General features: G+C 40.1%; 1 protein-coding gene across 1 annotated transcript in view; it reads right to left on the bottom strand.

The window, feature by feature from the left end:
* Positions 1 to 1,105: 1,105 nt before the first annotated feature.
* The window catches only part of zmat4a (zinc finger, matrin-type 4a), a 76,198-nt gene continuing 54,071 nt past the window's right edge, over positions 1,106 to 23,232 (bottom strand). Inside the window, exons 6-7 of the mRNA XM_062049661.1 lie at positions 21,671 to 21,767; positions 1,106 to 1,529 (exon numbers count right to left, since the gene is read on the bottom strand). Of these exons, the coding sequence (XP_061905645.1) occupies positions 1,502 to 1,529; positions 21,671 to 21,767 (125 nt within the window). The 3' untranslated portion in view covers positions 1,106 to 1,501. The remainder of the gene's footprint in view (positions 1,530 to 21,670; positions 21,768 to 23,232) is intronic.

The following is a 23,232-nucleotide window of genomic DNA, read 5'->3' as shown; positions in this document are numbered from 1 at the left end:
TTCTTATTGCAGTTAAGTCCTTAAATAAAATAGTGAACATACCGTATTTTTTGGAGTATAATCGCACCGGCCGAAAATGCATAATAAAGAAGGAAAACAATATATATAAGTCGCACTGGAGTATAAGTCGCATTTTTGGGGAAATTTATTTGATAAAACCCAACACCAAGAATAGACATTTGAAAGGCAATTTAAAATAAATACAGAATAATGAACAACAGGCTGAATAAGTGTACGTTATCCATCCATCCATTTTCTACCGCTTGTCCCTTTTGGGGTTGCGGGGGGTGCTGGAGCCTATCTCAGCTGCATTCGGGCGGTAGGCGGGGTACACCCTGGACAAGTCGCCACCTCATCACAGGGCCAACACAGATAGACAGACAACATTCACACTCACATTCACACACTCGGGTTATATGAGGCATAAATAACCAACTGAGAACGTGCCTGGTATGTTAACATAACATATTATGGTAAGAGTCATTCAAATAACTATAACATATAGAACATGCTATACGTTTACCAAACAATCTGTCACACCTAATCGCTAAATCCCATGAAATCTTATACGTTTAGTCTCTTACGTGAATGAGCTAAATAATATTATTTGATATTTTACGGTAATGTGTTAATAATTTCACACATAAATCCTGAGTATAAGTCGCACTATGAAAAAAAACTGTGACTTATAGTCCGAAAAATACGGTATTGACATATGACTTATTTTTAATTTTTTTATGGGTGGGGGTCTTTTGGATCCGAGAGACATTTAGTCAGATTTTTTTTTAAACTGACATAGTTTAAAAAAAAAGAAAAAAAAAGAATCATAAGCAAAATTGTTATGAATTATTTACCTATTTAAGGCTCCAATAATGCATGACTTGTTTTTTAACACTTTAATGACCCTTTTGGATCCCCGGGACCTTTGCCAACATTGAGGAGAGCCCTAATGGTCACAATAAATCTTGTATTGGTTTTGAAAAAAAAAAAAAAAAAAAAAAAAAAAAAAAAAAAAAGGCCTCCCATGCTTTCATTTTTCAGTGAAAAAAGTTTGGACACCCCTGCAAACATAAAGTGTTTATTTTCAAGTCATAGGTGCACCGACAGCATGCCCTTTGTAATGCAGACAGGACATCAAAATAAAATGGCATTGCCATTCATTCAATACCTATTTAATTTGGTTTAATTGGGGGGAAAAGGAATATATAAGTGCCGTGGCATGTCAAAGGTCAATTGAAGTGGCCAGCCAGGCAAAGGTAATTGTCCCAATGCTTTGTACTGTGTAGTGCTCTCTCTTAGTTCATGCAGTGCTACAGTAAGAAAGACAACAAAAAAAAGACTTTCCTTCCTTTTGTAGGCCAGGTCAGGCCAATCATGATGGTGAAGGACAGAAAATTTTTTTAAAAAATAAATAAAAAAATAGCTCGGAGAGCAGAGAGAAAAAAAGCAGGGCAAGCTGACCGCAGCTTGTCTGACATCAGTCCAGTTGGTTTGTTTGTGTTCACTGGACACAAATCTGGTTCTTCATACTGTTGGAGAGAAGAATGCTGGGTGAGTCATATATTCAGGGATAGAACAGAAATCTTCCCTAAACATAACTGACAGCTTATAATAAAGGATAAATAATATTTTAAGGGGGTAGATAGTGCGAAGGCCTCCTGAAAGTAAAGTGGTTATTATTATTATGGTAACACTTTAGTATGGGGAACACATATTCACCATTAATTAGTTGCTTGTTAACATGCAAATTAGTAACATATTGGCTCTTAAAGGCCTACTGAAACCCACTACTACCGACCACGCAGTCTGATAGTTTATACATCAATGATGAAATCTTAACATTATAACACATGCCAATACGGCCGGGTTAACTTATAAAGTGACATTTTAAATTTGCCGCTAAACTTCCGGTTCGAAACGCCTCTGAGGATGACGTATGCGCGTGACGTAGACCGGCGAACACGGGTATGCCTTCCACATTGAAGCCAATACGAAAAAGCTCTGTTTTCATTTCATAATTCCACAGTATTCTGGACATCTGTGTTCGTGAATCTGTTTCAATCATGTTCATTGCATTATGGAAAAGGAAGCTGAGCAAGCAAAGAAGAAAGTTGTCGGTGCGAAATGGACGTATTTTTCGAACGTAGTCAGCCACAACAGTACACAGCCGGCGCTTCTTTGTTTACATTCCCGAAAGATGCAGTCAAGATGGAAGAACTCGGATAACAGAGACTCTAACCAGGAGGACTTTTGACTTCGATACACAGACGCCTGTAGAGAACTGGGACAACACAGACTCTTACCAGGATTACTTTGATTTGGATGACAAAGACGCAGACGTGCTACTGTGAGTATGCAGCTTTGGCTTCTAAACATTTGATCGCTTGACCGTATGTGCAAAACTTTTTTTTGCGTATGTACGTAACTTTTTTAAAATATATAAGCTTTATGAACCTTGGGTTAGGTGAACGGTCTTTTGGGCTGAGTGATTGTGTGTGTTGATCAGGTGTTTGAATTGTATTGGCGTGTTCTATGGAGCTAGGAGCTAGCATAGGAGCTAGCATAACACGTACCGTACCGTACGTGCGCGTCACGTACGTAACTTTTTAAAAATATACAAGCTTTATGAACCTTGGGTTAGGTGAACGGTCTTTTGGGCTGAGTGATTGTGTGTGTTGATCAGGTGTTTGAATTGTATTGGCGTGTTCTATGGAGCTAGGAGCTAGCAGAGGAGCTAGGAGCTAGCGTAACAAACACGCAGGTGTTTTTATGCAGGCTTAATTTGTGGCATATTAAATATAAGCCTGGTTGTGTTGTGGCTAATAGAGTATATATATGTCTTGTGTTTATTTACTGTTGTAGTCATTCCCAGCTGAATATCAGGTCACCCCCGGCTCTCACAGCATATTCCCTATCTGAATAGCTTCAACTCCCCACTAGTCCTTCACTTGCACTTTACTCATCCACAAATCTTTCATCCTCGCTCAAATTAATGGGGAAATTGTCGCTTTCTCGGTCCGAATCTCTCTCACTTCATGCGGCCATCATTGTAAACAATAGGGAACTTTGCGTATATGTTCAACTGACTACGTCACGCTACTTCCGGTAGGGGCAAGCCTTTTTTTTTATCAGATACCAAAAGTTGCAATCTTTATCGTCGTTCTATACTAAATCCTTTCAGCAAAAATATGGCAATATCGCGAAATGATCAAGTATGACACATAGAATAGATCTGCTATCCCCGTTTAAATAAAAAAAATTCATTTCAGTAGGCCTTTAATTAGTCATTATTAAGTACTTATTAATGCCTTATTCTGCATGGCCTTATTATACAACCAGTAAGCCATTAACCCTTGTGTAATGTTCATATTGTTGTTACTCAGCCAGCGTTTGTGGGTTTAAAAGCCACAAAATGCAACGGGTCCATCAGACCCACAAACGCTGGCTGAGTAACAACAATATGAACGTTGCACGGAAAATTTCTCTGCCAGTTTCCGCATCCCACGGGGATTATTCTTTTGTGTTTCTGCACGTGTGGTTCCCACACAAGGTTGCAACATTGTTTGTCAACACTGTCTGCTCTCATTTTCTCGCACATTTGACCCTCTGATGTTCTGTGTACCTACACTCTGTCCTCCTCCCGTCTAGGCCTGCTGTGTGTGTGTGTGTGTGTGTGTGTGTGTGTGTGTGTGTGTGTGTGTGTGTGTGTGTGTGTGTGTGTGTGTGTGTGTGTGTGTGGTACACAGAACATCAATTTCCACACTTCTGTTAGCCCAGTGGACCCGGACATCTTATATGTAATAGAAATGTGTAGGGGGGGGGTGTATGGTGTGTGGTCATTAAAAATGTATTCTGATATTTGTTCTTCACAGAAAATGAGCCAAAGTCAGTGAGTCTCAGTTTGAAAAATTAATGAATTGTATCATTTTTCTTTTAATAAAAAATGAAAACGGGTCCCACAGACCCGAACACCACACAAGGGTTAACTAAGAGTCTTCCCTCAATAACCTCAGAATTATTGCTTATTAGTAACACTAACCCTTATATGTTCCCCTAGTGTCCAAATAACTGTAAATTAAGTCTTTGTTACTTTAATAAGCAACTAATTAATGGTGAATATGTTCCCCATACTAAAGTGTTACCATTATTATTATTATTAGGGGTCAAGCACCTACAGACCAAACTAGGGGATGGCGTTGGTAGAGTGGCCGTGCCAGCAACCTGATGGTTCCTGGTTCGATCCAACCTCGTCACGTCTGTTGTGTCCTTGAGCAAGACACTTCACCCTTGCTCCTGATGGGTCGTGGTTAGCGCCTGAACATTCTAACCACTAGTTACTAGTTTACTATTGAGACATTTGGCTAAAACCGAACAAAACTAAACTAACAGAAAACACACAACAAAAGTTTAAAAATGACTACACTGCATCTGAAAGCCATCAACTTTCCAGAGATTGTCACATTTTAAGACAGTGGGTATTTCTCTACTATTTATACTATTGCATTTATTTGCAAATGAGTGAAAAACTTGGCTCCAAACCCAGACATGAGGGCATTTTTAAATGAAAGTTGAATGCAGTGAAATCTTCATCAGGGGTAGAAGATGTGGGGCTGAGGGTTCAGGTACAAATCAAGTTATTCATATTAAAATTATAATCCACAATACTGAAGCTCTTGTATGGGCTTTGAAACGGTTTGGTTACATTTGTATTTAGATGTTTAGCAGCAAAGAAACTAACTCTTTGAACTCTTCGAATAGTGCACCCCACTGGTATCCATGCACCGCCTGCATCTGTGCATGTTACGACCGGGTCGCATTGGTGATGCGGGGTTTGTTCTCCCAGGGTGCAAGCGGACGACTCCGGACAGGTCTTGCAGGTAAAGACATGATTTAATCGTAAATTAACACAAAACAGAAAACAAAACCGACGGAACAAGGTGCCGATCGCACCTGAAGCTAAGGCTACAACTTAGCACAGACTAGGGATCACTAGCAGGGGCTAGGAGACAAGCAAAACTAACGTAACAGTAGCGTGACGCAAATAAAGAAGCCAGACCGACTGACTGGCAAAGGCAGGCTTAAATAATGTCAGTGATTACAAACAGGTGCTCGTCCGGAACACAAGAGGCAGGTGAAACTAATAAGTAGCCATGGTAACTAAACTCCGGAAGTGCACAAACAGAATACACAAAACATGATCCAGACCACGGATCATGACAGCGCATGCGTATGAACCCAAGGAATGTGTAAATGTAATTGCACATTAAAGGAATCTTTCACATGAGTACAACTGTTTTACTTATGTTTGCCATTTAATGTACGTTTCAGGCGACAAACATGCATGTTTCTCACTGCAAACACTATCAAACGATCTGATGTAGGAATATTTAGGTTATGGAACAATGTGTAGATGTCAAAAAGCAAGTGTCGCAAAGCATGCTGGGAGCGCATTCAGTTTCTCAGCAAAAACACATAACCCAATAAATCATACATTTGATCATTTGTAGTCAATCAATCAATCAATCAATGTTTATTTATATAGCCCTAAATCACAAGTGTCTCAAAGGGCTGCACAAGCACCCACATAAGAGCAAGGAAAAACTCACAACCCAGTGGGACGTCGGTGAGAATGACTATGAGAAACCTTGGAGAGGACCATAAATGTGGGTACCCCTCCCTACCCTATAGGGGAGACCGGGTGCAATGTACGTCGAGTGGGTCTGACATAATGTTGTGAAAGTCCAGTCCATAGTGGATCTAACATAATAGTGAGAGTCCAGTCCATAGTGGATCTAATAGTGAGAGTCCAGTCCATAGTGGATCTAACATAATAGTGAGAGTCCAGTCCATAGTGGATCTAACATAATAGTGAGAGTCCAGTCCATAGTGGAGCTAACATAATAGTGTGAGTCCAGTCCATAGTGGATCTAACATAATAGTGAGAGTCCAGTCCATAGTGGAGCTAACATAATAGTGTGAGTCCAGTCCATAGTGGATCTAACATAATAGTGTGAGTCCAGTCCATAGTGGATCTAACATAATAGTGTGAGTCCAGTCCATAGTGGATCTAACATAATAGTGTGAGTCCAGTCCATAGTGGATCTAACATAATAGTGAGAGTCCAGTCCATAGTGGATCTAACATAATAGTGTGAGTCCAGTCCATAGTGGATCTAACATAATAGTGTGAGAGTCCAGTCCATAGTGGATCTAACATAATAGTGTGAGTCCAGTCCATAGTGGATCTAACATAATAGTGTGAGTCCAGTCCATAGTGGATCTAACATAATAGTGTGAGTCCAGTCCATAGTGGATCTAACATAATAGTGAGAGTCCAGTCCATAGTGGATCTAACATAATAGTGAGAGTCCAGTCCATAGTGGATCTAATATAATAGTGAGAGTCCAGTCCATAGTGTGAAACATATACATTTAATGACACAATACAAACCTGTAGCATTATTTAGTCTGCTGTTTGTGAAAGTGTCTATTTCATGTTAACATTCCTTGGATGGATACATGGCGCAGATACAGAGGGGATGGATTCTAAGGGGGAGCACGTCTTGCCAGAATATCAGATTACCCGGTTATTGATGTGTGTATGCGTGTTATTATATCTGCTGGTAAATCATCTGAAATCAAAAGAAGATTAATTCCCCACATCTCCCATCGCTCTCATCAAATGTACAACATAATCTTCTTGAGATCAACATGAAAAGGATTAATCCGCTCAAAAATAAGACTGCAAAAGTCAAAGCTTAATAAATCAACACCTTTTTGATTGGTAAATAAATGCCAGCTAACATGCTGTCAATAGAAACACCAGCACCTCATCCTCTCTCCTTATTGAAAACTAGCATGTTCTGAATTCATGCAGATGTTTTGAGAACAAAAATACCAAACTATCTAAACCAGTGGTTCTTAACCTGGGTTCGATTGAACCCTAGGGGTTCTGTGAGTCGGTCTCAGGGGTTCGGCGAAGGTCAAGACACGCCCGACTGTAAATAAAAACTTCTCCCTATCTCTGTGTTATGGATACCCCCAAACAATGTTTCCTTTAATTTTCCATCTGATTTGCAGGTGTGTAAATGTTAGAATTATTATGAATAAGTTATCACACAACTCTTATGCTTAAAGGCCGTTGCTATAGTTATTATCAATTGTGCTGAAGTTGTACTTTTCTGTCCGCGCAAAGGCACAACTTGTAATCTTGCTTTGCGAGTTGTCTCGTGTCAGCGGTTTGTTTCCAGACCCTGCCTGCTGACAGCCAAGGACGGACATCGAGTACCTCAACGCAGACAAAACAGAGACAGGGCGTAATTACGAGTGTCAGCACATTTCCATTCTGAATAATCATGTAGCGTGTAGAGATGTCCGATAATATCGGTCTGCCGATATTATCGGCCGATAAATGCGTTAAAATGTAATATCGGAAATTATCGGTATCGTTTTTTTTGTTATCAGTATCGTTTTTAAAAAAAAAATTAAATCCACATAAAAAACACAAGATACACTTACAATTAGTGCACCAACCCAAAAAACCTCCCTCCCCCATTTACACTCATTCACACTCATTCACACAAAAGGGTTGTTTCTTTCTGTTATTAATATTCTGGTTCCTACATTATATATCAATATATATCAATACAGTCTGCAAGGGATACAGTCCGTAAGCACACATGATTGTGCGTGCTGCTGGTCCACTAACAGTACTAACCTTTAACAGTTAATTTTACTCAATTTAATTAATTACTAGTTTCTATGTAACTGTTTTTATGTTGTTTTACTTTCTTTTTTATTCAAGAAAATGTTTTTAATTTATTTATCTTATTTTATTTTATTCATTTTTTTTAAAAAGTACCTTATCTTCACCACACCTGGTTGTCCAAATTAGGCATAATAATGTGTTAATTCCACGACTGTATATATCGGTTGATATCGGTATCGGTTGATATCGGTATCGGTAATTAAAGAATTGGACAATATCGGCATATCGGATATCGACAAAAAGCCATTATCGGACATCCCTAGTAGCGTGTATACTGGGGCTGCTTGCATTACCACTCCCTTCAGAAGCAGCCTCAGTGATGTTAACTAGGGACCTCCCGAATAAATAGAGGAGCACGTGGGACTGTACCTTAGAGCGTAGGGGGGAACTGTAACTGAGTGTACAGCCCAATACGTCTCTCCTCATGAGTAAAATTCAACTCTGTCTCTGCTTGATTCCTTCTTCTTGTCTTGTGGAATAGATAGTTCGGTGTTGGAACCTGACAGTAATTTGTTGTGAGTTCATGCACTGTGCTGGTTTTGTACTTGGAACAAGGTGATGTTCATGCATGGTTGATTTTGTGCACCAGTAAAAAAACATATATAGGGGACGGCGTGGCGAAGTTGGTAGAGTGGCCGTGCCAGCAATCGGAGGGTTGCTGGTTACTGGGGTTCAATCCCCACCTTCTACCATCCTAGTCCTGCCGTTGTGTCCTTGGGCAAGACACTTCACCCTTGCTCCTGATGGCTGCTGGTTAGCGCCTTGCATGGCAGCTCCCGCCATCAGTGTGTGAATGTGTGTGTGAATGGGTGAATGTGGAAATACTGTCAAAGCGCTTTGAGTACCTTGAAGGTAGAAAAGCGCTATACAAGTATTTATCATTTATCATTTATTATATCTTGAATTTAAAAAAATATATATGTAATGATATTTTTTACTAAAGAAGGGTTCGGTGAATGCGCATTTGAAACTGGTGGGGTTCGGTATCTCCAACAAGGTTAAGAACCACTGATCTAAACGGTGCTACATAATGTGGAGAATGCATATATTTTTAAGAGTTCTTTCTTTATTCATAATCCTATTTAAAGCACCTAATATTTTCCCATGTGTACACTTTGAGCTTGAATCTTATGTCCGCAAATAAACTCTGTGCCTTACCTTGAAGGCGTTGGAATGTGTATTAGGAGTATGATGTACTCCCTTTTTACCTTATCAGTATTAGAACAATGAGGCTGTATTCCTTTCTGGGCAGGGTGGGGGCTGTTTTCGTATTCAATAAGCCTGTTTGATTTTTAGACCGCTTATAGATTATGCTATTAACACATTGTAAGACTGGTCTTCTAAAGCTTTAGTAAAACTTGATAATATTCCTATTCTGTCTTGATGGTCCTTTTTACTCAACATATATGTCATCTGAAAGAACTTGGGCTTGACCAGTGACTTTTATTCCCTTAGAGGAAGACCACAATATACAAAGTCAAATATTATATAAATAATTATAACATCTGCAATAACATGTGTAATCAAATGACCTACAAAGAACAGATGTGGGTGTAATGAGGCTGGTTGTGAAGGAAGTGGTGGCTTGGGGGGTGTCGCCTGCGGTTTGAATTCCCTGTGAGAGTTCTTAAGGTCTGTGCATGCTATGTACACTTTATGAATGTACAGTTTGTGTGCGTGTAAGAGCAGATGTGCATAGAAAGCCCAGGGCTCAAACAAGCCGAGCAGGCATGCGTGCTTAAACGACATGTCACGTCTTCTGATGCCAGCATCCCCCAGGATGTGCGCAACAATAAACGGCCTCACGGGAATAATTCATTCCTGGACAAGCATTTCTTAATATCTATTTAATCCCACAAAGTGTTAGCTGACCACTTGATGATTGCATTAGTTGTGGTAAGATGTTTTTTTGGTGTTTGGAGGGTGAATTGTTTAGAATTAGGCTGTCAAATAACAATTCTCGAAGAATTGTATTTCATTTTGGTAACACTTTAGTATAGGGAACATAATTAGTTGCTTATTAATATGCAAATTAGTAACATATTGGCTCTTAATTAGTCATTATTAAGTACTTATTACTGCCTTATTCTGCATGGCCTTATTATACAACCAGTAAGCCATTAACTAAGCCTCAATAACCCCAGAATTATTGCTTATAGCAGGGGTGTCCAAAGTGCGGCCCGGGGGCCATTTGCGGCCCGGCAGCTAATTGTTTACCGGCCCGCCACACATTCTGGAAATACTATTGTAAAAATAAAAAAGAACATTAAAAAAAGTGGAATGAGGTGAAATCTAAGGAGAAAAAGTTGCAATGTTGACACAAAAGCTGCCATGCAGAGCTATTTTTGTCAAAAAAATAATGACAAAAAATCCATGTTATAATGAATTATTTTCAGGGCTCCAATTACTTCAAATATTTCACTTTAAAATGTTTTATGTGGTAAATATTGCATATATTGTGTGGTAGCCATATAAAAACATCAAAGTTTTCTTTGACAAAAGCGCATAAAACAAACAAAATAATAGTTCCAGCTTAAAATCGACAGATATATCTGAAGTTGATCTCGTAACTTAAGTGTTGAAAGTAAAAGAAAAACCTAATAAAAATGTATCACTTTATGAGTGGGGCACCTTTTGGATCCCAAATATATTTAGTGATTTTTTATTTATCTTTTCACTGTGATTACTCAAAAATGTGAAATAATTAAAAGTCAATGGTGTCCTGCATTATTGATCTTTTAGGGCTCTAATGACTAAACACTGCATATTTCAGTTTTACTATAAAAAAACTAAGTTGTTTTTGACAGAAAAGCCATAAAACATTTTTTTTTAATTTGTATTACTTTATATCAACTTGAAGTTGATATAGAGATTTACTGTAAGTGTTAAATCATTTAAAAAATAATAATAATCTGACTTATTTTTAACATTTTAATGACTGAGACCCTTTATGGTCCCCGGGATCCCTAAAGGTAAAATAAATAAATAAATGCATATATTTTGTTATGGTTTGAAAATGAAAAATATCAAAATGGCCCCCACATGCTTTAATTTTTCCGTACGCGGCCCTCAGTGGAAAAAGTTTGGACACCCCTGGCTTATAGTAACCCTAACCCTTATATGATCCTCTAGTGTCCAAATAACGCTAAATTAAGTCTTTGTTACTTTAATAAGCAACTAATTAATGGTGAATATGTTCCCCATATTAAAGTGTTACCTTAATTTTTTATTAAATTAACTTCTGGTTTGTTCCGAGCTTGTGGAAAAAGTAGTTTGGTACAGTTGATCTAGCCTGCCCAATCCTGGTGTGCACGTCCATATTGCCATACAAGCAGCAGAGGTTTTACTTTGTCACCTGCCAGCAAACCAGATTGAGCATCCAGCTGGAATTCTCAATGTTTATTCAATCAATGTTTATTTATATAGCCCTAAATCACAAGTGTCTCAAAGGGCTGCACAAGCCACAACGACATCCTCGGTACAGAGCCCACATACGGGCAAGGAAAAACTCACCCCAGTGGGACGTCGGTGAATGACTATGAGAAACCTCTAGGGTGGAAAACGCTGAAAGGTTTGGTTCGACTTCACCTAAAAGATGCAGCTGCCGACAACAAGTGCTTGAAGGTGTAACAGTACGTGTCACACCTCTCTTACAACTACAATTAAGCAGCAAACACCATTACTCTGGTCCAATACCACAGAACTTATAGCTAGACTTTTGCAAATACTGACGTTTGATTACGTTTCTAATTCCCAAAGGGAAAAGGATTTACAGCTGCTAGACTTTTGACAAGAACAAGAACGTTTGATCATATTACGCCTATACTGTATATACCTTTATATACTTATAAACATACCTATACTGGCTCACCTGCACTGGCTTCCTGATGCGACTTTAAAGTTTTACTACTTACGTATAAAATACCAAAGGGTCTAGCTCCATCCTATCTTGCTGATTGTATTGTAGCATATGTCCCGGCAAGAAATCTGCGTTCAAAGAACTCCTGCTTATTAGTGATTCCCAGACCCCAAAAAAATTCTGCGGGCTATAGAGCGTTTTCTATTGGGGCTCCAGTACTCTGGAATGCCCTCCTGGTAACAGTTAGAGATGCTACCTCAGTAGAAGCATTTAAGTCCCATCTTAAAACTCATTTGTATACTCTAGCCTTTAAATAGACTCCCTTTTTAGACCAGTTGATCTGCCGTTTCTTTTCTGCTGAGATTAGGTGACCACAGATGAAGCGCTAGCTGTTCAAAGTCAGGACCTGGGGTGGATCACTCATCTGTGCATCAGTTGAGGACGTATCTGCGCTGCTGACTTGTCTCCACTCAAGATGATCTCCCGCTGGCCCCACTATGGACTGGGCTCTCACATTATTAACTAGATCCACTATGGACTGGACTCTCACACTATTGACTAGATCCACTATGGACTGGACTCTCACACTGTTAACTAGATCCACTATGGACTGGACTCTCACACTATTGACTAGATCCACTATGGACTGGACTCTCACACTATTAACTAGATCCCCTATGGACTGGACTCTCACACTGTTAACTAGATCCACTATGGACTGGACTCTCACACTATTGACTAGATCCACTATGGACTGGACTCTGAAAGATTTATATATATCTTCATATATCCATATTTTGTGTTACTTATTAATTTTCATAGTCATATTACATATAGCTAATGTTCCATATTGTACTCTTTGCTTTTCTTTTTTATCCCATGACAAAGTGCTCGCACTTGGGCCGGCCTTGAAGTAGAAGGCAGAGAGGAGGAATTCCTCCTTCCTGTGCTTCCCAGGCCGACTCAAGATAAGAGACAATGAGCATGTGTTTGAGGTGAGACAAGTGAGGGCGGGGGGAGATACTGAAGAGGAGAGGGCTTTCCGGGAAGTTTTCAGATCAACTTGGGCTACGCATTTGGATGTGTTGTTCGAGGCTGGTCTCTATTCTCAAATATTTGACAATAAAATTAGAAAATACCTATTCTGTGATTGGTGTATATTCGAGATCAGTTTATGTGTCATCTAAGTAACTTGGGACTGACCAGCGTTTTACATCCCACTTGGAGGAACATCTGGTCAAACGCAACAATTTGGGGGCTTCGTCCGAGATGACACGCTGACAATTGGACCTTCTCTTGCAATCTTCTGGACAGACTCACATGGCCAAAACATAATTCAAGGTAAGCAGAACCTTTCTTTTTAGATAAAATCTGCATTAGGAGTCTGCCCAGAAGTCTGTAAGTTAAACACTGCTTTGTACCCCAGACACAGAATGGTGATTTTGATAGATTGATTGCATTTTGCCGTAGCCACCATTGCATAAAAGTTGTGAATACCACTCACGTCATTGTGTCAAGATTACCGTGACGGGCTGCTTCACTGACGAGTAAGCAAATAGTAACGGGTTAGAGTTAGAGGCTCTAGCTGCGTATTGTACGATAAATTGCACGGGTTAGAGTTAGAGGCTCTAGCTGCGTATTGTACGATAAATTGCACGGGTTAGAGTTAGAGGCTCTAGCTGCGTATTGTACGATAAATTGCATGGGTTAGAGTTAGAGGCTCTAGCTGCGTATTGTACGATAAATTGCACGGGTTAGAGTTAGAGGCTCTAGCTGCGTATTGTACGATAAATTGCATGGGTTAGAGTTAGAGGCTCTAGCTGCGTATTGTACGATAAATTGCACGGGTTAGAGTTAGAGGCTCTAGAGGCGTATTGTACGATAAATTGCATGGGTTAGAGTTAGAGGCTCTAGCTGCGTATTGTACGATAAATTGCACGGGTTAGAGTTAGAGGCTCTAGCTGCGTATTGTACGATAAATTGCATGGGTTAGAGTTAGAGGCTCTAGCTGCGTATTGTACGATAAATTGCACGGGTTAGAGTTAGAGGCTCTAGCTGCGTATTGTATGATAAAAGTACGGGGTTAAAGGCCGCCGTATGGTTCAGGGGTTTGAGGCCCCTGAAAAAAAAAAATGGACACAATGGCCAAGGAGTGTGACAGACAAGAATGTGATGGCGGCTGGGGAAAATGTGATTAGTCATTACTTTGTAATGATCAATTGAATGGACGGTTGTCGAATAGAGAACGTTCCTTGAAAGGGTTAAGAGGGAGTTTACAATACTCGAAAAGTTGTGAACTCAAACGTCTGGTAAAATAAAAAATAAAATAAAAAAGTAACTGGAAGTTTTATGGTAAAGTGAAACGCAGAGAGAGAGTGCTTACATGTGCGTGTGTGTGTGTGTGTGCGTAGGGCTGTAGGCACTTGCTTGTGTGTGCGTGAGTGCTTACACGTGCTTGTGTGTGTGTGTGCGCTGGTGAAAATGGCCAAGGAGTGTGACAGACAAGAATGTGATGACGGCTGGGGAAAATGTGATGAATGGTTATCGTTCAATGATCAATTGAATGTGCTTTTGGTAACAATGGAGTCCGCGGGGAGAGACAAAAAGGAACGAAGTAAAGTAGTTAAGGAGATGACTCGAGCACAGGGCGAGGAACCTAACGGGTTAAAAGAAGGCTTACAGAACTTATGTGCTCGAGAATATAAGCGTTTGACGAATGAGAAAAGGAAGCTAGAGGGAATTCGAGTAAGCGGGAGTTACATGGAAAAAAGAAAAGCTGCTAAAGAAATGAAAACAATTGAGATAAACATTAAAAAATGGATTGACTGGTCTTTCGCCTGTCGCGCATGCGCAAGACAATTCAAACGACCCGCCCAGACTTTGACTAAGCCACCGCCCTATGACGTAAAGCCGGAGGCATCTTTATACCCACTTTTGACAGTCACAGGAGGAGCCCTGGTGGTCGAAACAGAAACAAAGCTCTCTGGTCCACCCCCTACTCCTGTGACAAATGAGGGCGGTGCTCACACAGCCTCTCTAAGATTGAACCCTCCTCCAAAACTAACCCTGTCTCCTGAGTGTAAATCACCTCTGGTGCCTAAGCCCCAAAATAACAGCCACCCAGCGGAAAACCTCCCGAATATGCCTAATCTTACTAGACAGCAGATAATGCATGAGTCAACGCAAAACTCCTCACTTTACACGCCAGACCATTTTGTTGCCATAAACAAATGCCCTCCCCCAGTAGATGACAGCCTCTCACGTGCACATCAGACATTCTTGAACAACACACAACAGAGCAAGACTTTGTGGTCTCCTGTAACTGTTAATGGCTCAATGGAAGACTACATTGACCAACACCCACATGAACCACATGCATACAACATACGCTCAAAAAAAGCTGGAGGGACACGCATATCCACTTTTTCCTGATAATAGCGGCAGATTCCAATATAAGCCTTTTGCTGTGGCAGACATGCAAGCCATTGTTGACAAACTTCCACCGGTGTCTGAAGGTGGGAGTCTTTGGCTTAACACGTTAGACAAACTAACAGCAGGGTACACTCTCTCAGTAGAAGACTTTAGAAGCATTTTGTATCGTTGTGTTTCCACACAAGATGGCAAAAATACAGAACAACAAGTAGGATTAATGGCTGAATCTTCGACCTCACCGATAACACCATACGTTACAAACATAGCTACTGCTATGCGCAGTCTCTTTCCTCAAGATGAGGATGATAAGGCTAGTGACAGAGCAGCAAGGAAGCAACTCCTTAATTTACAGATCGCTGAAAATAAAAGGTTAAAAGAACCAAAAGGTCAAAGATCAGCTAGGATATATTCAGCAGTGGGTGACCTTGCTTTTGAGTTCCAACAGGTGGAGGAAAGAATCCTCAACAGACGTGGGACCAGACGGTTGGACTCGGGTGGTGGACAACACGGTGCTTCAAAGTCAGTCCGGGGAAGAAACTGTTTTGCCTGTGACCAGCCTGGTCACTGGGCTCGAGAATGTCCGAATATTTCTGAACAGGAAAGGTCCCGGTTTGCCGGCAAACGAACATTATACCGGCGTGGCAAAGGACGCCCACCGCAGGAGCCCCAGCAGGAGATACAGACTGGCCCCCTGCTGGACATGAGTGTCAACGGACAATGTTATCAGTTCGTGATTGACACTGGTGCCACCCATTCGATTCTGAATGCAGAGGTACCAAAGAAACTGTGTGCTTCCTCTTTAAAGGTCAAAGGCTTCGCTGGGGTCACAAGAAGGTTACCTGTCACCAAACCACTTCCGGTTCAGATTGCGGGACACACACTAAAGCACCCCTTCGTGATTGACCTGCACACACCCTGCCAGATTGGTAATGACCTCCTTTACAGACTGTACCCTGACATTCAATATCGCACAGAAGGAACCTTCCTGGTGTTACCTGACGGCTCAACCACCCAGCTGCGACACCACTACCAAGGCTCCTCCATGAGCTCATACCACAGCCTGAAACAACAGGAATGGCTGACATCCAACTGCTCTAACAGTGAAAACCCTGACTGGCTGAGATGCTTCCGTGTGTTCTGCCACCCGACTCGCCATATGTTATGATCACCAGTTAGACACTCATACCAGGAGACCTTTAACTCCTCTGTATATTTATATATGTTGGAACTCAAGGTGTGGTTGCTCATGTTGACCTATCTTTGAAACAACTAGCATGGTATAAGATGGACACAATTGTGTCCCACATTGTTCACTTGCTCTCTGTCTCGCCTACAAAACCAAAGAACTTAGGTGCAATGATAAGACACGGCGTAGCTGCCAAACATTACACCGACACCCAAATACCACATTTTCAATTGTTTAGGTTTAGCACATAGTTGTGTTAAACACATAACTATGGGCTGCACTTTAGACACCTGTAGGCTACGAGGAGCTAGCAGCTACACAACAGCTGAGCTAAAACGACACATTACACATTTAAGCATATCAAATAATTATAGTTGCTCATTACATACACAAAGTTGCCAAGGCAGAAGTCTGATAGAAAGTATTCAGTAACAAACGTGTCCGCATCATTCAACTTTCTACAACATGAGCTTGACTTAATGAATTATTGGGGCTACCAGGTGTGGTAAAATTTCAAAATACTATTGCTAAAGCATTCGCCACAAGGGTAGTATTTTTCTAGTATTGGTGACAATACAAATATAAGCATATTTGTTACTTTCACCATATTGAATAAGTTACATAAAAGCTAGGGTTTAGTTGAGTTTGAGTTATTTGTGATATTGCTAAGGGTCCCCTACCCTAACAACACCCCCCAGTGGACCATAGAGGCTAAAGAGACAATCATTGACCTCAAACATGACTTGTCCTCCGCTACTTGACTATTAGCTGACCTTTTTCTTAGATGTTTCTGAAAGTGATAGTATGACTAACACAGTCTTTTTTTCAGAAACAGAAGGGGGTGAGTGAGGGTGGATACAGACTCCTTGGAACAAAATCGACAATCATCCGACTCTGACACATTCCATAGTTTTAACATTTTTACCGTGGGTAAGAAGTTATAACTAATTTTAATTTGAAAATAACGATTTTACACATCGATAGTAGTTTAGTAGATCAAATTTAGAATATGGAGGAGGTCAGGGTGAATCATGTATAGTCTTTGATTTCACTGATATGATCAATACGGTACAAGGGAAAAGGTACGTACTGACTTGTGTTGACAATCACAGTGGTTGGCCGGAAGCAACAACAACCTCAAAAGAGGATGCAAAATCAGTAATTAAATGGCTTGTTAATGACCTAATTCCCCGACATGGTTTCCCCAAAAAAGATTAGGTCAGACAACGGCACCCATTTCAAAAATACTCACCTAGCCTTGGTCGAAAAGGCTCTCGGACTAGAACACAGGTTTGGTTCGGTGTACCATCCTCAGTCCCAAGATAAGGTCGAGAGGATGGACCAGAACATTAAAAACTAATTGGCTAAAATCTGTGCACAGACCAAATTTAATTGGATTGACATGTTGCAATTAGCGTTAATGATCATTCGAAGGTCCGTGAATAAAACTGTTTTACCGCCCTTTGAGTTTTTTCACCCTATGAGCTGCATACAGGTCAGCCCAGGACCAGCAGCCGCCATGGAAGGAGGACTCAGCGTAAAACCAAAATGGTATTTTACACAAAAAATGCAGAATTTGTGTGCCAGTTCTTCTGTACAGATACGAGGATGACAGCCCGCCACTCCAGATTCCCTTCCGGCCGCTGAGAGGGTCAAGATCTAGGTCATCAAACGCAAGTGGACGGAGCCCAGGTGGACTGGTCCCTTCAAGGTCGTGGAACGGACGTCTCACGCCCTTCGACTAGCTGGTAAAGGGGACACCTGGTACCACCTCTCCCTCTGCACTCCTGCTGAAGAACCTGACAGATCACCAGCGGATGTCATTGCTGACATAGCCACATCATCTGCCCCACTCGACCCCCTAGCAGTGCCTTTTGAGCCTGAGGCAGCTGAAGAAGAACGGGAGCAGAAAACGACTCATTTTTAGTGTGTGTGTTAACGAAGTAACACACATAAGGGGTGACCGTGCTAGTAACCTCTCCCCCTCTAGGTCATAGAAGAGCGAGGCTTTAATTACACACACATAATCCTACAGCCCAGAAGACGACGCTGAGAGAGAGATTTTCTACCTATATTACTCTTTTTAACTTATATATTGTATATCCTTATTTGAGACCAGCCTTTATACTCGAAGTTATCCAATTTCTCTTGCTTGTTTTCAGCATAACTATCTGTGTCGTTATATTAAGTGAAAAGTTTGATGTTTATCCCCGTTTCGTTACCTGAATTACTCTGATTTTGATAGACGAAAAGCAGGATGTTACGCCCAGAAGTATTTCCTGACGGATTGGTGTTTAGGCTTGTTCTACTGTTCTTGTGCCTCAGTCCTTCCTTCCCGACGACAGTGACTGACAAGTGTCTTAGAACATACGGCGGACTTGAAATAGACTGGGTTAGGGGGGATAGCAAGACTTATTTTTTGACCTGTGCAGTGTGATTAATTACGGGGGACACAATAGCTATTACCGTGGTAATAACCTCTATATTTGTGACGACTCAACCCTGAACCATTGGTGTCGGATGCAGACAACATACGCTGGTAAGTGGTGCCCATCGTCCCTTTTATGTTGTTTTGGGGGTTGACCTGACTGATACAGACTCTAAAGGAATTATTAAAATTAATGTCCTTGAGAGGGCGTTAACTACCTCTACACCCTCTGTAGCACCTAAAGTACCACCCCACCTTGGTGGTGTTTCAAAGGCTCTTACATCTGTGCGTGCTAATGACATCACCACCGAAGGCCTGGTAACTTTGACCTTAGGAGCGGGTACAGGTAAACCTGTGGCTCAGGTGGATGCCAAAACCTGGGTAACTGTGTTGCTTGTTCCGCTGGACGTCCTTTTCCCCACACTTACCCCACCCTGGTTCTGGGCTTGCTATGTCACTGAAGGGGGTCAAGCATAGTGGTGACTTTCAGGGACTGTTAGTTTCCTTCCCTGACAATGACGACATTGACGTTGACTCCCTCCTTCTCTCTCCCATGTAACTATGGTTTGATTGTTTATCGATAGCCTGCTCGAAAACCAAAACAGCACCTACTTTAATGTAGGGCGTGCTTTAGAGGTGTTGCTCTCGTAGGAGAGATCTTTTGGATAAGATCTGAAGGGGGAATTGAAAGATTTATATATATCTTCATATATCCATATTTTGTGTTACTTATTAATTTTCATAGTCATATTACATATAGCTAATGTTCCATATTGTACTCTTTGCTTTTCTTTTTTATCCCATGACAAAGTGCTCGCACTTGGGCCGGCCTTGAAGTAGAAGGCAGAGAGGAGGAATTCCTCCTTCCTGTGCTTCCCAGGCCGACTCAAGATAAGAGACAATGAGCATGTGTTTGAGGTGAGACAAGTGAGGGCGGGGGGAGATACTGAAGAGGAGAGGGCTTTCCGGGAAGTTTTCAGATCAACTTGGGCTACGCATTTGGATGTGTTGTTCGAGGCTGGTCTCTATTCTCAAATATTTGACAATAAAATTAGAAAATACCTATTCTGTGATTGGTGTATATTCGAGATCAGTTTATGTGTCATCTAAGTAACTTGGGACTGACCAGCGTTTTACATCCCACTTGGAGGAACATCTGGTCAAACGCAACAACTCTCACACTGTTAACTAGATCCACTATGGACTGGACTCTCACACTATTGACTAGATCCACTATGGACTGGACTCTCACACTATTAACTAGATCCCCTATGGACTGGACTCTCACACTATGATCTAGATCAGGGGTCACCAACCTTTTTGGAACCAAGAGCTACTTCTTGGGTACTGATTAATGCGAAGGGCTACCAGTTTGATACACACTGAAATAAATTGCCAGAAATAGCCATTTTGCTCAATTTACCTTTAACTCTATGTTATTATTAATAATTAATGATATTTATCTTTGTGGAAACACTGATCGTTTTAATGATTCCTCACAATAAATATATATACAAACAGATAAATATCAATATGCAATACTTTATTTTTATATTTTCTCTAAGTGCACATTTTTCAAATTGAACATTTTCAAATGATCACTTCTAAGACAGTCTTGTGAAATCACAATATCCCATTTTAACTAGCTAGCCACTAAAATCATGAATTACTTTGCACCATGTTTGTACAAATAATAACTCATGTAAAATACAAAAGTCAGTCAAAGTTGTTAGAATATATAACAAATTGGACCAAGCTATATTTCTAACAAAGACAAATCATTATTTCTTCTAGATTTTCCAGAACAAAAATGTTAAAAGAAATTCAAAAGACTTTGAAATAAGATTTTAATTTGATTCTAAAGATTTTCTAGATTTGCCAGAATAATTTGTTTTAATTTTAATCATAATAAGTTTGAAGAAATATTTCACAAATATTCTTCGTCGAAAAAACAGAAGCTAAAATGAAGAATTAAATTAAAATGTATTTATTATTCTTTACAATAAAAAAAACAAATGTACTCGAACATTGACTTAAATCGTCAAGAAAGAAGAGGAAGGAATTTAAAAGGTAAAAAGGTATATGTGTTTAAAAATCCTAAAATCATTTTTAAGGTTGTATTTTTTTCTCTAAAATTGTCTTTCTGAAAGTTATAAGAAGCAAAGTAAAAAAAATAAATGAATTTATTTAAACAAGTGAAGACCAAGTCTTTAAAATATTTTCTTGGATTTTCAAATTCTATTTGAGTTTTGTCTCTCTTAGAATTAAAAATGTCGAGCAAAGCGAGACCAGCTTGCTGGTAAATAAATAAAATTTAAAAAATAGAGGCAGCTCACTGGTAAGTGCTGCTATTTGAGCTATTTTTAGAACAGGCCAGCGGGCTACTCATCTGGTCCTTACGGGCTACCTGGTGCCCGCGGGCACCGCGTTGGTGACCCCTGATCTAGATCCACTCGACGTCCATTGCACCGGTCGCCCAGGGGTCGGGGGGTCCCCACATCTGCAGGGTCCCCTCCAAGATTTCTCATGGTAATCCCATTGGGTTGACTTTTTTTCTTGCCCTGATGCAGGATCGGAGCCGAGGATGTCGTTGTGGCTTGTGCAGCCCTTTGAGACACTCGTGATTTAGTGCTATATACATAAACTTTGATTGATTGATTGATTGATTGAGTTATTGTTGTAAGCTAATGTGCAAGGCGCTTGATTTTAAATGCGTAGCACCAGGACCCCCCCCGAGCAAAATAAGCACATCTAAAATTTCAGACTCAGCATCGCCTCTTTCAACAATATTCTCATAACTTATGCATGCGGCGTGAAATGCACTGGAGCTAAAATGCACAGGTCTTCTCGGGGAGAAGGTGACTTCAAGGACACAGATGAAAGCATGAAGAACAAACATTTGTATGCCACAATGAGAAGTAGCATTCAGCGTTCCATGCATCAGCATCAATTCTTTGCATGCAAATGAGCTCAGCTGCTGCAGCCCACAGTGGTCTCACTTGGTTTGGTGCTTGGAGCCTTGCAGATGCGCGTGGTACTGTGCCACCGAGTTCAAGGTCACGCCGCACACCTCACACGTATGGCTGCGTTTCACACCTGCAATTCAACAAAAACAATTCATTTAATTACATTTTTCTTCGATCATTATAGAATGATTGGTAAGCATTTTCCCTTTTTAACTGATTTATGGTAGACAGGCTGAGCACAAAGTGTTAGCCGACCACTTGACTATTTGAGTCGATGCTGAAATAGTCACGGACTTGAGGGCCACCTAACCTGCCATCAAAAAATCAAAATTGTTTATCTTATTCCTGTGTTGTTTGGCCGCACTGATTCCAATCTGTGTTTATGTTAGATGTTTCTGTCCAATCAGCACTTTAAGTTGATACACACCATGGCAAACCTAATTTGCCATGGTGTGTATCAAAAATGCATCATATTAACCCTTATATGTTCCCCTAGTGTCCAAATAACTCTAAATTAAGTCGGTAACACTTTAGTATGGGGAACATATTATGTTAATAAGCAACTAATTAATGGTGAATATGTTCCCAATACTAGAGTGTTACCAATTTGTTTTAATAAACATATGAAATAAACCTAATTTGCCATGGTGTGTATCAAAAATGCATCATATTAACCCTTATATGTTCCCCTAGTGTCTAAATAACTCTAAATTAAGTCGGTAACACTTTAGTATGGGGAACATATTATGTTAATAAGCAACTAATTAATGAATATGTTCCCCATACTAAAGTGTTACCAATTTGTTTTAATAAACATATAAATAAACCTAATTTGCCATGGTGTGTATCAAAAATGCATCATATTAACCCTTATATGCTCCCCTAGTGTCCAAATAACTCTAAATTAAGTCGGTAACACTTTAGTATGGGGAACATATTATGTTAATAAGCAACTAATTAATGGTGAATATGTTCCCCATACTAAAGTGTTACCGATTTTTTTTAATCAACGTACGAAATAAACCTAATTTGCCATGGTGTGTATCAAAAAATGCATTATATTAACCCTTATATGTTCCCCTAGTGTCCAAATAACTCTAAATTAAGTCGGTAACACTTTAGTATGGGGAACATATTATGTTAATAAGCAACTAATTAATGGTGAATATGTTCCCCATACTAAAGTGTTACCAATTTTTTAAATAAATATATAAAATAAACCTAATTTGCCATGGTGTGTATCAAAAATGCATCATATTATCAATCAATCAATCAATGTTTATTTATATAGCCCTAAATCAAAGGGCTGCACAAGCCACAACGACATCCGCGGTACAGAGCCCACATAAGTGCAAGGAAAAACTCACAACCCCAATGGGACGTCGAAATAAACCTAATTTGCCATGGTTTGTATCAAAAATGCATCATATTAACCCTTATATGTTCCCATAGTGTCTAAATAACTCTAAATTAAGTCGGTAACACTTTAGTATGGGGAACATATTATGTTAATAAGCAACTAATAAATGAATATGTTCCCCAAACTAAAGTATTACCGATTTTTTTAATAAACATATGAAATAAACCTAATTTGC

Source organism: Entelurus aequoreus, linkage group LG06, assembly GCF_033978785.1.
Source record: "Entelurus aequoreus isolate RoL-2023_Sb linkage group LG06, RoL_Eaeq_v1.1, whole genome shotgun sequence".
NCBI lineage: Eukaryota > Metazoa > Chordata > Actinopteri > Syngnathiformes > Syngnathidae > Entelurus > Entelurus aequoreus.
The sequence above is the reverse complement of the archived record's forward strand: the minus strand, read 5'-3'. Positions and strand labels throughout refer to the sequence as shown.